This window comes from Ruditapes philippinarum, unplaced genomic scaffold, assembly GCF_026571515.1.
Source record: "Ruditapes philippinarum isolate M1 unplaced genomic scaffold, ASM2657151v2 ctg182_1_1_1_1, whole genome shotgun sequence".
Classification (NCBI taxonomy): Eukaryota; Metazoa; Mollusca; class Bivalvia; order Venerida; family Veneridae; genus Ruditapes; species Ruditapes philippinarum.
In genome coordinates, this window is record NW_026863049.1 from 121641 (window position 1) to 138029 (window position 16389).

Below are 16389 nucleotides of genomic sequence, written 5' to 3' on the forward strand. Positions count from 1 at the left end.
TGAACAATTTTCAAAGGTGACCACCAAAGGAACATTCCTGTGAAGTTTGGATGAAATTGGCTTAGTGGTTTATGAGGAGATGTCATTAAAGTAAAAGTTTAAGGACGACGGACAGACGGACGCCGGATGGATGGACGCCGGACGAAAAGCGATCACAAAAGCTCACCCTGTCACAAAGTGACAGGTGAGCTAAAAATGCTATGCCACCACATTAATACAACACTAAATAGTAGTGTAGGAACAGATTTTTTTTGTGTCTATACAATTGAAGATTGTCATAATGCATAGATCCCTGACCTATCTAATTCTTATTATCAGATTAGTGGTTAAATCTATTGTTAATCCAATAAAAGATCAGATTAGGAATATATCAATGCACTTGAGTCTAGTGAATTTGGTGGAGAAGGTCATATTTCACACAGCCTAAATTTCATGACTACATCAAAGGACAACACACCAAGACACTTTGTCAAAATCTAGGTCAGCTGATATCAAAGTTCACTTTACATCTTAATCTGTGCACATGGTTCAAATTTCATAGCTGTACATCAAAGGACAAGAAAGTAGGTCACATCATCAAAATCTAGGTCACCTGATATCAAAGTTCAATTTTACACCTAAAACTGTGCACATGGTCAAAATTTCATTGCTGTACATCAAAGGACAAGAAAGTAGGTCACTGTCCCCTTGGGCAAGGCAAAATTTTGACCCAAGGGTTTAATTCAAAACAATCTTGATACAGGTCCACCAGTCAAATATCTAAGCTGTAGCTTTCTCCCATTCAGAAAACATTTGTTTTATTTTCTGTTTTTACTATGTGTACTTAATAAAAATCAATGACCCCCGGGGCGGAACCAATTTTGACCCCAGGGCTATAATTTGAACAATCTTGGTAGAGGTTCACTTCGCAAAGTCTCATGCAATATATTTAACCTCTAGCCTTTGTCAATTTAGAGATGAAGATTTTTCAAGTTTTTACTTTATACAAATAAGGAAAACTATCGCCTTTGGGGCAGGGCAATTTTAACACTAGGGGCATAATTAAAACAACTTTAGTAGAGGACCCATAGATGATATCATATACCAAATATCAAAACTCTAAGCCTTGTACCTTCAGACAAGAAGATTTTTTAATTTTTTACTATATGTACATAGTAACAAGAGCCACCGCCGGGCGGGGGCAACGCTCGACTTTTTACTTTTTCTAAACGCAAACATAGAAAGATATTGATGTTTCCTTTTTATAAATTTAGTTGGTCTGTTTTGTCACATTAGTTTTGTTTATATATTTTGTATATATATGAATAGAAACATTAAGCATATTTCTAAAAATAGCAACAGTACGCAATTTCTAAAAATAGCAACAATGACGCAATTTCTAAAAATAGCAACAATGACGCAATTTCTAAAAATAGAAAAAATGACGCAATTTCTAAAAATAGAAAAAAATGACGCAATTTCTAAAAATAGAAACAATGACGCAATTTCTAAAAATAGAAAAAAAATGACGCAATTTCTAAAAATAGAAACAATGACGCAATTTCTAAAAATAGAAAAAAAATGACACAATTTCTAAAAATAGCAACAATGACGCAATTTCTAAAAATAGAAAAAAGATGACGCAATTACTAAAAATAGAAAAAAATGACGCAATTTCTTAAAATAGAAAAAGATGACGCAATTTCTAAAAATAGGAAAAATGACGCAATTTCTAAAAATAGAACAAAAATGACTCAAATTCTAAAAATAGGAAAAAATGACGCAAATTCTAAAAATAGAAAAAATGACGCAATTTCTAAAAATAGAAAAACATGACGCAATTTCTAAAAATAGAAAAACATGACGCAATTTCTAAAAATAGAAACAATGACGCAATTTCTAAAAATAGAAACAATGACGCAATTTCTAAAAATAGAACAAAAATGACGAAATTTCTAAAAATAGAAAAAAATGACGCAATTTCTAAAAATAGCAACAATGACGCAATTTCTAAAAATAGAAAAAAAATGACGCAAATTCTAAAAATAGCAACAATGACGCAATTTCTAAAAATAGAAAAAAGATGACGCAATTACTAAAAATAGAAAAAAATGACGCAATTTCTTAAAATAGAAAAAGATGACGCAATTTCTAAAAATAGGAAAAATGACGCAATTTCTAAAAATAGAACAAAAATGACGCAAATTCTAAAAATAGGAAAAAATGACGCAAATTCTAAAAATAGAAAAAATGACGCAATTTCTAAAAATAGAAAATCATGACGCAATTATATACATGTATATATATGTATATATATATATATATATCTATATATATATATATATATATATATATACATGCATATATATATATATATATTTATATATATATATATATATATATATATATATATACCTGCATATATGTATATATATACACACACACATTTATATATATATTTATATATAATACATATACTATACATACACACACACCGATAAATGCACAATCTGAGAAAATTCAGTAATATAACCTTCAAGGTCAAGGTCATTAAAGAGCCCAAGCAAATTTGGGTTTGATAAACAACAAGGTCTGGTCCTTAAGAATGTTCTGTTATAATATGAAGTTTATCCCTTCAAAAAATAGCAAAGTTACAGTCAGTTACTGCCAAAACAATGAAAATTTCAATAATTTGACCTTCAAAGGCAATGTCATTAATGAGTGAAGGTCAAGGTCTTTCGGTATATTTTTAACAGTTATCTTTGAAGATTATTATGTTCAAGTTTGAAGACAATCCATTCAAAAATAACAAAGTTACAGCCAATAATATCCAAAAAAATGAAAATTTCAATAATTTGACCTTCAAAGTCAAGGTCATTGATGAGTGAATGTCAAGGTCTGACTGGTTATTTTTAAGGGATATCCTTGAAGATTATTATGTTCAAGTTTGAAGACAATCCATTCAAAAATAACAAAGTTACAGCCAATAACAGCATGAACAAGCAAAAATTGGACTTTTAACCTTGAAGGTCAAGGTCATTTATGGCTGAAGGTCAAGGTTAGTGTGGTCTACTGAAAGGTCTTGTCCCAAGGGTTGTTGTGGCCAAGTATGAAGACAATACACCAAGAAATAAAAAAGTTATGATCCAGGTACAAGTTTTCGGACGGCAACGGCAACGGCAACGGAGACGGCAACGGCAACGGCAACGGCAACGCCGACCTGACTATAACAATACCTCTACTTTTTTTTTCAAAAAAAAAAAAGTCGAGCTAAAAATGAATGACCCCTGGGGGGGGGGGGGGGAGCAATTTCGACCCCAGGGCTATAATTTGTACAATCTTGCTAGAGGTTCACTACATAATGTTTCATGCAAAATATCTCAACTCTAGTCTTTGTAAATTTGTAAATTTAGAGAAGATGATTTTTTAAGTTTTTACTTTATACATATAAGGAAAACCTATGGCCCCTGGGGCTGGGCTAATTTTGACACTAGAGGCAAAATTTGAACAACTTTGGTAGAGTACCTATAGATGATATCATTTAACAAATATTAAAGCTCTAAGCCTTGTACCTTCAGACAATAAGATTTTTTTATTTTTTACTATATGTATATATTGAAAATCAATTACCCCCGGGGCGGGGGCAATTTTGACCCCAGGGCTATTATTTGAAAATCTTGCTAGAGGTTCACTACACAATGATTTATGCCAAACATGTAACCTCTAGCATTTGTCAATTGCTAGAAGAAATTTTTTTAAAGTTTTTACTATAAGTTTTTACTATATAATATAAGGAAAACCAATGACCCCCGGGGTGGGGCCAATTTTGACCAAGGGCTATAATAACAATCTTGGTAAGGGTCTACCAGACAATGCCTTATGCAAAATATCTAAGCTCTAGGCCTTTTCGGTCTTTACAAGAAGGTATTTTAAGTTTTTACTATATGTACATATAGTGAAAATCAATGACCCCCGGGGCGGGGCCGATTTTGACCCCAGGGCTATAATTTGAACAATCTTGGTAAGGGTCTACCAGACAATGCCTTATGCAAAATATCTAAGCTCTAGCCTTTTTGGGTCTTTACAAGAAAGTATTTTAAATTTTTACTATATGTACATATAGTGAAAATCAATGACCCCCGGGGCGGGACCGATTTTGACCCCAGGGCTATAATTTGAACAATCTTGGTAGAGGTCTACCAGACAATGCCTTGTGCAAAATATCTAAGCTCTAGGCCTTTTGGGTCTTTACAAGAAGAATTTTTCAATTTATTCTTATAATTCCTTTTGGTTGCCATGGCAACCAGATTTCTGCATGGAATGAAATTCTTTGAACAGCTTTGGAAGCCCTTCACCCAAGGATCAATCATGCCAAGTTTGGTTGAAATTGGACTAGTGGTTTTTTAAGTTCAAGATCAAGATAAGAAGATTTTTTAAGTTCACTATATAATCTATAGAACACATACACACACAAACACACACACAGGTGAATCGCTATATGCCACTGCATCGCAGATGCTGCGGTGGCATAAAAACAAAACAAATTAATTGTTCGATAGCTTTATATTATTGGTGGCCTGTTATATACCGGTATTCCAAAAAGTTCCTAATTGGCAACAAGACATCTTTTGCTTCTTTTGTGTTTTAGAAGCATAGTTAGAGTGATTTCCTAGAGGTATGGAAGTCAAAATACCATTTTGTTTACATTTTGATTTCTTCATTACAAATTATTTCACACTCTACACTGCTTTCTTTAGGTAATAAGCATCTAACATGTTCTAAATCCATTAAATATTGCAACATAATTAAACATATGTTTGTACTTTCTACAGAAAGACATAATTATCATTTCTGAGACTTAATGTGCCCTTAAGCTCATTTATTTTCTTTATAAGTTATTTAAATACTATATAATTGATTTTACCTATGAATTTATGTAAAAGATTTGCTATGCCTGTACATTTAAGCAATTTAAACATCAAAATACAAAGACTGAGCTATCAACAATATAGAGTCTGGTTAGACTATGGATGGGCAGACTAGTCTGACACTATACTTATGGCATTAAAGATAATCAATTTCAGTTCCAGCATGTTAAGGTTTTAAGAATTTTAGATTTCAAGAAGATTTTTCCCATGATATATGATCTTGGTAAAGCTCAAATAATCATATAATTACCTTGGATAATTTGAAGGTGACTAAGTTATAGCTTCCAGAACTGATTGAATCTGAAATGAAAATACATATGTTGTAAAACACACGTTGTCTGTAAAGCATTCACAAGTTGTAAAACAAGGGGGACTCACTGTTATTTGTGTGAAAGCAGTGAAAGTTAGTGTTTAATACAAGAATTTGAACGATGTTGGTCACTAAACCATACTCCATGCAAAATGCATTTTTTAATAATACTATAAAGAACCCCAAATATGAGTCATATTTTTATATTACGTAATGCAATTATTTTGTACATTTTGTATACATATTTTACTTGTTTGTATTTTTTAATTTAAACCTTTAAATAACAATGTGTTTTTATAGTAAACACTTCTTCAAACTTTGGGATAGAAACCATCATTCTTAACATGTCAAACAAACTTAAGATATTATTAATTCTAACATGACCCGCATTTTTCCCTATTTAACAAAAAAGAACCGAAAGTGTGTTATTATGCAATAAAATCACAGTTTGTCGTTCTATATTTAGACATGTGACATAATCATTCTACGCGTGACGTAACCACTAAAATTGTGACGCGCTTAAAATAAGTACGGAAACAAATCAGGAGCAATTTAGCTTAATATCAGGTACGGCAGCATTTATTTGTTGATGTTGTGTTAGAATCGAAATAGTATATTCAAATCAGTGATTTTATCGCAAGGTAAAATCACTGTTTGTCGTTTGGATGCACATTATGATATAATTCCTTGCATCCGAACTCCAAACAGTGATATTATTGAGCGATAAAATCACTGTTTGGGATATATTATTTCTTAAATAAACAGATTTTGCTTAAGGCTAGAAAGCACTTTAGGTCTTTTGAACACTTTTCTTTGTTTAACAGATACACTGTTTTTTTATAGAGTAAATAGAAACAAATACAGAATAATAGATGAGTAAAATATCACAGCTTTGTTTCCTTCTAAGTTTTTGACATGCATAACTTCAAAGTGAGAACCCATTATGATTAATTAATTAATTCTACTTTTCAAAGAATTCCAAAACATACATATAAAGAGACAGTTAGGTTAGACAATCATAATTTCTTGGACTGTCTAAAATAAAGGATATTTTGACTTATACTGTCTATGTGTTTTTCTACAGACTGTAAACAAAATAAAAATTTTCCCCTAAGACAGACTGTTTGTTCAAGATTGGTGGAGAATAGAACAGGGTAATGTCAACACCTGTGAATCGTTATTATCATCTTTGGTCAACGGAACAGGAAGGGACCTCCAAAGATCCATATGAATCAAACTTGGCGCTGAGTGACCACAAAGATAACTTCTTGCCTGAAGAGAGCAATACTGATTCATTGTTGAATTTTACATACTCGACATTCCCAGTATGTATGGCATCACAGATTCACATGCCCTATTTCCATGGCAACCCTGGAGAATGTGCAACAAATTGGCTTTAATGGTTTGAGAACTATTGTGAAGTAAATGCCGTAGCAAGAGATAAAAGAGCTAGACTCATTACTTTTTACTTGAGAGACCATGCACTGGCTTGGCTACACATGCAGTCTGATGTGGTGACATCTGACCTTATCAATTATCAGCAGCTCAAAGGTAGTGATGGCCTTAATCCTGATATGGCCCTATTCAACTTGCAGCAACTGCCAGGTGAAACCACAGCATCCTACTTCACTAGGCTTTACCAAACAATAGCCAACAAACAGAATCCTGAAGGTTTACTTATTACTTTAACTTTAAAAGGCTTATCAAATAGTGTGAAACAAATTGTAATGCCACAAAATCACTGTGAGTGAGGACACTTGAAGATATGCAGAAGGCCTGCAGCCTTGCTGAACAAACTTTAGCAGCTTCAACCATTCCAGTGACAATAACACCAGTGGCTGCCACAGAAATCAGTGGCAATATCAATGAACAATTGTGTGCTATAAATAAGAAACTAAGATCTTGAGCTCAAACAGACTTATAATCAAACATGGAGTAGACGATGGCACCAGAGACAACAGAACCTGCATCAACAAGAAGCGCCGCAATGCGACTAAAACCAGGTTTCCAACGACCAAGTTTTGATGTGACAGCAATCAATAGGTCAAAGTGCACTGAAGTTATTGAGTAAAAGCTGAAAACTCTATTGTAAGCAAATGACCCTGACCATGCTCCTAGATATCTAAGTGGCAATCCAAAGCTGTCACACAGCAAGTTTGGTGTCAAAAGGTCAAAGCAAACTGAAGTTATTACGTGAAAACTGAATACTTAACCTTGATCACAGACACCTAGGTAGAAATCCCAAGCTGTTTCTTGATATAACCTACCCATAAACCAAGTTTGGTGTTAATAGGCCAAAGCAAACTCAAGTTATTGAGCTTAAACTGAATTTCCCTTTTTGTAACAGTGACTTTGACCTTGATGACAGACGCCTGGGTAGTAATCCCACGCTGCCTCTTGATATAAGCTATCCATACACCACGTTTGGTGTCAATAGGCCAAAGCAAACTCAAGTTATTGGCTGACACTGAATTTCTATTTTTAGTAACAGTGACCTTGACCTTGATCACAGACACCTGGGTAGCGATCTCAAGCTGCCACTTGATATATACATACACCAAGTTTGGTGTCAATAGGCCAAAGCAAACTCAAGTTATTGAGCTTAAACTGAATTTCTATTTTTAGTAATAGTGACCTTGACCTTGACCACAGACACATGGTAGCAATCCCAAGCTGCCTCTTGATATAAGCTATCCATACACCATGTTTGGTGTCAATAGGCCAAAGCAAAGTCAAGTTCTTGAGCAGAAACTGAATTTCTATTTTTAGTAACAAAGACCTTGACCTTGATCACAGACGCCTGGGTAGCAATCCCAAGCTTCCTCTTGATATAAGCTTTCTTTACAACAAGCTTTGTGTCAATAGGCCAAAGCAAACTAAAGTTATTGAGCGGAAACTGGATTTCTATTTTTTGTAACAGTGACCTTGACCTTGATCACAGACACCTGGGTAGCAATCCCAAGCTGCCTCCTGATATAAGCTTTCTTTACAACAAGTGTGGTGTCAATAGGCTAAAGCAAACTCAAGTTATTGAGCGGAAACTGGATTATTTCTCTTTTTATTAACAGTGACCTTGACCTTGATCACAGACACCTTGGTAGCAATCCCAAGCTGCCTCTTCATATAAGCTACCTACACACCAAGTTTGGTGTCAATAGGCCAAAGCAAACTCAAATTATTGAGCAGAAACCAAAAGTTGTGATAAAGTCACAGATAGGCACCATAATAGTTTAGGTATCAATAATGTCAAACAGAACACAGCCATTACTTGTAAAACCAGTACTAGAGAAATTGATGATACTTCTGTCAAATCTTTAGGTGATAAACAATTAGATGAAAGTTTAGCGTCTGCCCAACCAAAATCTTCTGGTAAATTGAACTCTACTGTTACAGATGTGAACTTTGCAGTCTCAGTACATCGAAATACAATAACATTAGAAATAAATGGCAGAAAAACAAATCCTCTTATAAATTCAGGTGCAAGTATAAGCTGCATAATAAAAGTCATTTTTATATAGTTATTTCAAATCTAAAAACTATGAAATCACACGTTCAAAATTAACTCAGATAGTTGGAGTAGGTGGTGAACATCATTCGGTACTAGGAGAAACAAAAATTTGATAGATTTTCAGGCTTAAAACTTGAGCAAACTTTTACTGTTTTGGAAAGTTTACATCATCCTGTTGTCTTAGGCATTGACTTTATGGCAACACGAAAGTGAAAATAGACTTCCATCACAATATTATGTCTTTGTAAGATGACACTGTTAATGTTGCTTTGGCTCGAGACAGCAAATCTGGTTATGCTAGGTGTTTAAAACCTGAAGTCATACCCCGCAAATTCAGAAATTCATGTAAATGTTAGGATCACAAAGGGCAATCAAAATTACTTGAACCTTCTCTAAGTCTGAATACAATAAATCTTGTAGGTGCTACTGGTGCTTAGTTCAAACAAATAATCATGAAGCTGTTTTAAAACTTGCCAATCCTACCAATATTGAGATTCAAATTTCTCCTAATAGAGTTCTAGCCACAGTTAATGATATTGAGAATCCTCAAGTATACGAGGTATGATAAAAAAAGTTCTCGGCCCGATATACTTATAGACACTACACTGACATTTACACACTATACGTCGATACAGATATCTTATTGAAGTTTGCTGACCGAGTTACACAAGGTTTTACACAGATTAAGTAACATAAAACACACTGATCAGTAGAGGGGTGTGTCATTTATACCAAATGAAGAAAGTTGAAATCAGAGCCGTCATTAAGTACCTCTGTAAGAAAACTTCATGGATACACTTTGGAGATGATCAGCGGCCTGGGTGGCCAAAATAGGCCACCAACGATGAAACTGCCGAAGCTGTGCACGATCAGGTCATGTGCGACAGAAATGTGCGACAGAAGGCCTGACCTGCGAAGCATTGCTAGGGAAATTGGTATAAGCTTTAGTTCAGTTCAGGCAATTCTGACTGATGTCTATGTTATGTCAAAGGTTTCCGCTAGATGGGTCCCCAGACAGTTGACTGTCAACCAGAAACGAACCAGGCTTGACATTTCAAGATATTTTTTGTCTCGTCAGAGGATGAACATGAATTTATCTTCCGGATCGTAACACAGGATGAAACATGTATCCAGAATCCAAACAAGAGGGCCATGATGGCGCTAAGTCACTCACCTGTATATAGGCTCCCGGGGCGTGGCCAATTTTTCCCAGGGCTTTTATTTGAACAAACTTGGTAGACACTCACTAGAAGATATTTCATGTTCAGTCTCTAAACTCTAGCTCTTTGTTTTTTTATGCTTAGTCTCTAAACTCAAGCTCTTTGGTTCTTTTATTAGGATTTTTTTAAAATTTTCGAAACACATATAAAGAAAATCAATGACCCATCCCCCCGGGCAGGGCCAATTTTAACCAAAGGGCCCTCATTTGAACAAAAATGGTAGACACCCATTAGAAGATGTTTCATGCTAAATATCTAAGCTCTAGTTCTTAGAGTTTTTTAAAAGAAGATTTTTTAAGTTTTTACTATATATAATACTACAACTTACTATATAAAGGGAAAAACAATAACCCCCTTGGAGGGGCCAATTTTGACCCTATGGCTTTTATTTAAACAAACTTGGTAGACACCCACTAGAACATATTTCATGCTTAATATCTAAGTTCTAGCTATTTGGGTTTTTTTAAAAGAAGATTTACTAGATACAAATAAGGAAAATCAATGACCTCCAGGGGCACGGCCAATTTTGACCCAAGGGCTATTATTTGAACATACTTGGTAGACACTGACTAGACGATGTTTCATGCCAAATATTTAAGCTCTAGCTCTTTCGGTTTTTTAAATAAGATTTTTATGTTGTTTTTTTGGTTCCCATGGCAACCAGAGTTCTGCATGGAATTAAATTTTTAAAGTTGACTACCCAAGGAACATGGAGGCGGTCAATGGGTTCTTTGAGGACCAAAATAAAGAGTTCTATTTTGAAGGGTTAAACAAGTTGAAGCACAGGTGGACAAAATGCATTGATGTAGAGGGCGATTATATTGAAAAGTAAGGCCATTAGTTGTGTTCTCTAACTCCCAAAGTACATCTGGCCAAGAACTATTTGATCAATCCTAGTACTCTTTTCGTGATGAAAATGATTCTGAGACTACTTCCAAAACTGTTAGTGTAAATTGTGCCAATGAACTATCAAATACACATAAAGAAACACTTGATTTTGAAATTAAAAATGAAAATTTATCTAATTCTGAAAAAGAAAATTTAAAACAGTTTCTTTTAAAGAATAGGGATGTGTTTTCAACTTCTTTGGCAAATATGGGTAAAACTGACTGGTATAAGCACAGAATAGAATTTCCTCCCGCTACACAAGTTCGCTCTGCACCATACAGGGTAGACATTATTAAAAAAGCAGAAATTGAACAAGAACTGTCAGAGGACAGTAATGCTCGACTATTTGAAAAGTTGTCATAAATGTGTTTCATTGAGTATAATAATGCTTACCTATATGAATACATAAAATTGTCCGACAAGGTACAAAGGCTTGTTATTAAGATGTTTTATCGAGTTAAAATCACTGCTTTATTATTATAAAATGCATAAAATTGTTCAAAAAAAGGCACAAACCCTTCAGTAGTTATGGACATATTTGCTTAACCAAGAATTTCTAAGAAGAAAAAGGGGGGGGGGGGCATAATTATGCAAAAAAGCAAATCAGAGTTATTGGACTTGTGCCAATCATGTTAGATAATCACAGAGAACAAATGACCACTGTAAAGTTTCAAGCCATTCCCTTCAGTAGTTATGGAGATACCAGCTTGCACGCAAAAACTTAACCAAGAATTTCTAAATCGAAAAAGGGGCATAATTATGCAAAAAAGCAAACCAGAGTTATGGGACTTATTCCAATCATGTTAGATAATCACAGAAAACAAGCGTGTGAAGTTTCATCCATTCCCTTCAGTAATTATGGAGATACCAGCTTGCACGCAAAAACTTAACCAAGAATTTCTAAGTCGACAAAGGGGCATAATTATGTAAAAAAGCAAATCAGAGTTATTGGACTTATGCCAATCATGTTAGATAATCACAGAGAACAAGTGTGTGAAGTTTCAATCCATTCCCTTCAGTAGTTATGGAGAATTACCAGCTTGCACGCAAAAACTTAACCGAGAATTTCGAAGTCGAAAAAGGGGCATCATTATGTAAAAAAGCAAATCAGAGTTTTTAGACTTGTGCCAATCATGATAGATAATCACAGAGAACAAGTGTGTGAAGTTTCAATCAATACCTTTCAGTGGTTATGGAGATACCAGCTTGCACGCAAAAACTTAACCACAGGGACGCTGACGCCGACAAATGGGTAACTGCATAAGCTCGATTATTCTGCGAATAGTCAAGCTTAAAACAAGTTAATGAAAGATAAGATAATTGAAAGGTCAACTAGTGTTTGATCCCAAAATCAATAAGGGTCATCTAATTGTCAATTAAAATGCACCTACGAAGTTTGGGAACCAACAGCTCATGGGTTGTCAAGTTAATGATCGTCAACCATTTTTACCAACAAGATGAATATAACCTTGACCTTTTGACATCTTGACCCCAAAATCAATAGGGGTCATCTGCTGGTCATGAGCAATCATCATACCAAGTTTGAAGTTCCTAGGCCTAAACGTTCTTTAGTTATTGATCTGAAACTGTTTTTATCTACAAGGTCAATGTGACCATGACCTTTGACCCTAAAATCAAAAGGGGTCATCTGCTGGTCATGAACAATCATTATACCATGATTGAAGTTCCTAGGCCTAAGCATTCTTTAGTTATTGATCGGAAACCGTTTTTATCTACAAGGTCAATGTGACCTTGACCTTTGACACCTTGACCCCAAAATCAATAGGGGTCATCTGCTGGTCATGACAAATCATCATACCTAGTTTGAAGTTCTTAGGCCTAAGCCTTCTTTAGTTATTGATCGGGAACCGTTTTTACCTACAAGGTCAATGTGACCTTGACCTTTGACCCCAAAATCAATAGGGGTCATCTGCTGGTCATGACCAATCATCATACCAAGTTTGAAGTTCCTAGGCCTAAGCGTTCTTTAGTTATTGATCAGAAACCGTTTTTACCTACAAGGTCAATGTGACCTTGACCCCAAAATCAATAGGGGTCATCTACTGGTCATGACCAATCACCATACCAAGTTTGAAGTTCCTAGGCCTAAGCCTTCTTTAGTTATTGATCGGAAACCGTTTTTACCTACAAGGTCAATGTGACCTTGACCCTTGACCCCAAAATCAATAGGGGTCATCTGCTGGTCATGACCAATCATCATACCATGATTGAAGTTCCTAGGCCTTAGCATTCTTTAGTTATTGATTACCTACAAGGTCAATGTGACCTTGACCTTTGACCCTTGACCCCAAATCAATAGGGGTCATCTGCTGGTCATGACCAATCATCATACTTAGTTTCAAGTTCCTAGGCCTTAGCATTCTTTAGTTATTGATCGGAAACTGTTTATACCTACAAGGTCAATGTGACCTTGACCTTTGACCCCATGACCCCAAAATCAATAGGGGTCATCTGCTGGTCATGACCAATCATCATACCTAGTTTGAAGTTCCTAGGCCTAAGCCTTTTTTAGTTATTAATCCGAAACCGTTTTTACTTACAAGGTCAATGTGACTTTGACACCTTGACCCCAAAATCAAAAGGTGTCATCAATTGGTCATGACCAATCATCATACCAAGTTTGAAGTTCCTAGGCCTAAGTATTCTTTAGTTATCACTCGGAAACCATTTGGTCTACGGACTGACAGACAGACAAATGCAAAGCAAATTATACCCCCTCTTCTTTGAAGTCGGGGCATAATAAGGATTTTTTCTTATCAACGGATGCCAATGGACAAGCTTTAGGATATGTTTTCCCTTGCAGAAATATATACTGGTATTTAAAAAATCCCAGTATTTCCCAGTAGTTATCCTAGAAAATTCCAGTATATTAAAGCCAGTCTTGGCTATTCTAGTATTTCCTAGGAATTACCAGTTACTGAGAACTAGGCATTTCTCATAATTTTCCCACAACTCATCAATTTCTAAGTAATACTAGGAATTGTAATTTATTTTCTGAGATTTCTAAGACTTAAGATTTTGCAAAATTCCTAGTCTTTAGGAATAACTTGGAATTTATCTTCTGGAACAAAATCATTAACATTTGTGCTAAATTTCTTGAATCTTACCTAAATGTTCATGACCATTGAGTCACAGACACTTGGGGTGAGGAGTTCAAAACGCCTTTAAAATCCAAATAAAATGTATATTCGTCAATCCCAGCACATTGTTTTTCAAAATGGCTTATATTAAGCTTTTTATATATAATATGATCAGTACATGTGCTGGGATCAACAAATATACATTTTATTTGGATTTTAAAAACGTTGATCTCCTCACCCCAAGTGTCTGTGCATTGAGTAGCGTAAATTTTTTTTATCATAGGCAATTTTAGCGAGCCAGATTATCACAGGCCCAAAACATTTTTTGCTCAGTTTTTTTTATTGCTTGATTGCTTGATCAAAATCACGGAAAATCAATCAGCCACTTCTTAAATAAAATTATCTTTTTTTTAACTGAACCTTACTCATCTATCTACTGCAGTACAGTTTTCTTATATGAAAACAACTTCACATGCTGTGCAATATTCCTGTAAAGTTTCATTACCCTAGGTCAAATACTTTTTAAAGCTACGTGCGACACAAGTTGAAAATTGCAAATTTTTTAATAAGTCAAGGGCAATAACTCTGACAAAACAGAATAAATCCACAAGCCAAACTCCATGTGCACAACTTCACATGCTGAGCAATATTCCTGTAAAGTTTCATTACCCTAGGTCAAATACTTTTTTGAGCTACGTGCGACACAAGTTGAAAATTGCAAATTTTTACTAAGTCAAGGGCAACAACTTTGACAAAACAAAATAAAGCCACAAGGGAAACCCCAGGACTATCCTAAAAGATGTTCAAGTTTGAAGACAATCCATTCAAAAACAACTTATAGCAAAAATCAGGGAAAAAACAAGCAAAAAAATATTTGACTTGAATGAAGGACAAGGTTAGTCCAAAGGGTTGTTGTGGCGAAGTATGAAAACAATACACCAAGAACTTAAAAAGTTATGATCAAGGTACAAGTTTGCAGACGGAAACGGCAATGCTGAGGTGACTGAAACAATACCTCTATTTCTTTTCTTTTTTTAAAGTTGAGCTAAAAAGAGTATTGTAAAAACTGTTCTAAATTGCTAAACCTATTTCCAGACAATGATAAATTTGTTTCATTTTACTTACACTGTTAGTTTCGTGATTTCAGACAGATGACATTAAAATAAAATATCTTGTAATGTTTTAAAATCCAATTTTGGTTTAAAAAAACCAACAAGATATATAAGGGAGAACACCCACTGATGTACAAATATATTATTTCTATCAGGAGTTTGTGTTATTCTAAATAAAGTTAGTTGTAATTTTCTCAGTATAATCTCATAATAAATAATTTTGTATTAAATATTACATGTCATTGTAACCTCTTCAATCATGATATAATCATTAAGAAAATAATTAACAAAAACTTTCACATTAAGTTAAACTTTCTGCCTTAAAATATAGCTATGCAGAAGCAATGCTCAACTTTTTCTACTTTTTCTAAAAGCATCAAATAAATGGTTTGACATATCAATAAAAGGAAAATTAAAGAATTTCAAATTGCTTGTAATAGTTGTTGCCCAAGTATGAATCCTTTCCATAATAATAACTAGAAAGGCTTTTTGTCACAAAAACATATATCTCCCAAAACTAGGTATGGTACTGATCACTCCTATGAAGTGATGTCCAAATTTGGCCAGCAGTTTGACCTGTGAAAGCTAGACAAAGATTTTTTAATTTTTAGCTCTGGTGGCCATTTTGTGCAGCGAAGGGGAAAGTCCAAGCGATATGCACCAATAGGAATAAAACTGATCACTCTTGTAAAGTTTGATTAAAAATCTCACCAACAGTTTGACTTGATATTTAAAGCTCTGGCAGCCATTTTGTGAAGAGGAGCAGAACTTTCTGGTGCTATGCAAATCTAGGAATGGTACTGATCATTTCTGTGAAGTTTTATTGTAATCCCGCCAGGAGTTCAACCTGTGAAAGCCTTTTGAAAGATTTTTGTATTGTTAGCGTGACCTAGAAATCATCATAAACACCTTTCTGATCAAAGTCTAGGATATTTGGACTGGAACAGTGGCCAGTTTAAGTTGTTGAAAAGGTTTTTCTATATTTGGGCTGTGCGACCTAGTTTTTGACCCCAGGTGACCCATATTCAAATCTTGACCTAGAAATCATCAAAACAACCTTTCTGATCAATTTCTAGGATATTTGGGCTAAAATAAATATCTATATTTTAGTAAATAAAGAAAGGATATTATTTCTAAAAAAATATTGAAATATTGTTTGCATTTCTTTTGATGAACAGGTAACAAGCAAAATAAGCTTGAAAATGACTTCATAATCCTTTTTAATACAAGTAAACCTTTCTACAACAAAACATCTTTAATATGCTGGAATGTAAGAGAAAGGTTCTATTGCATTTGACACACAACTAATAAATTTGATATTGACACTATTAACGAGAAATATC

At 34.5% G+C, this 16389-nt stretch overlaps 1 protein-coding gene across 2 annotated transcripts in view; it reads right to left on the reverse strand.

Moving 5' to 3' along the window:
• Positions 1 to 5052: 5052 nt before the first annotated feature.
• The window catches only part of LOC132720987 (lysosomal alpha-glucosidase-like), a 166471-nt gene continuing 155134 nt past the window's right edge, over positions 5053 to 16389 (reverse strand). For both annotated transcript variants that reach the window (XM_060705235.1, XM_060705234.1), the window contains one exon: positions 5053 to 5207. In XM_060705235.1, the coding sequence (XP_060561218.1) occupies positions 5146 to 5207 (62 nt within the window). In that variant the 3' untranslated portion in view covers positions 5053 to 5145. The remainder of the gene's footprint in view (positions 5208 to 16389) is intronic.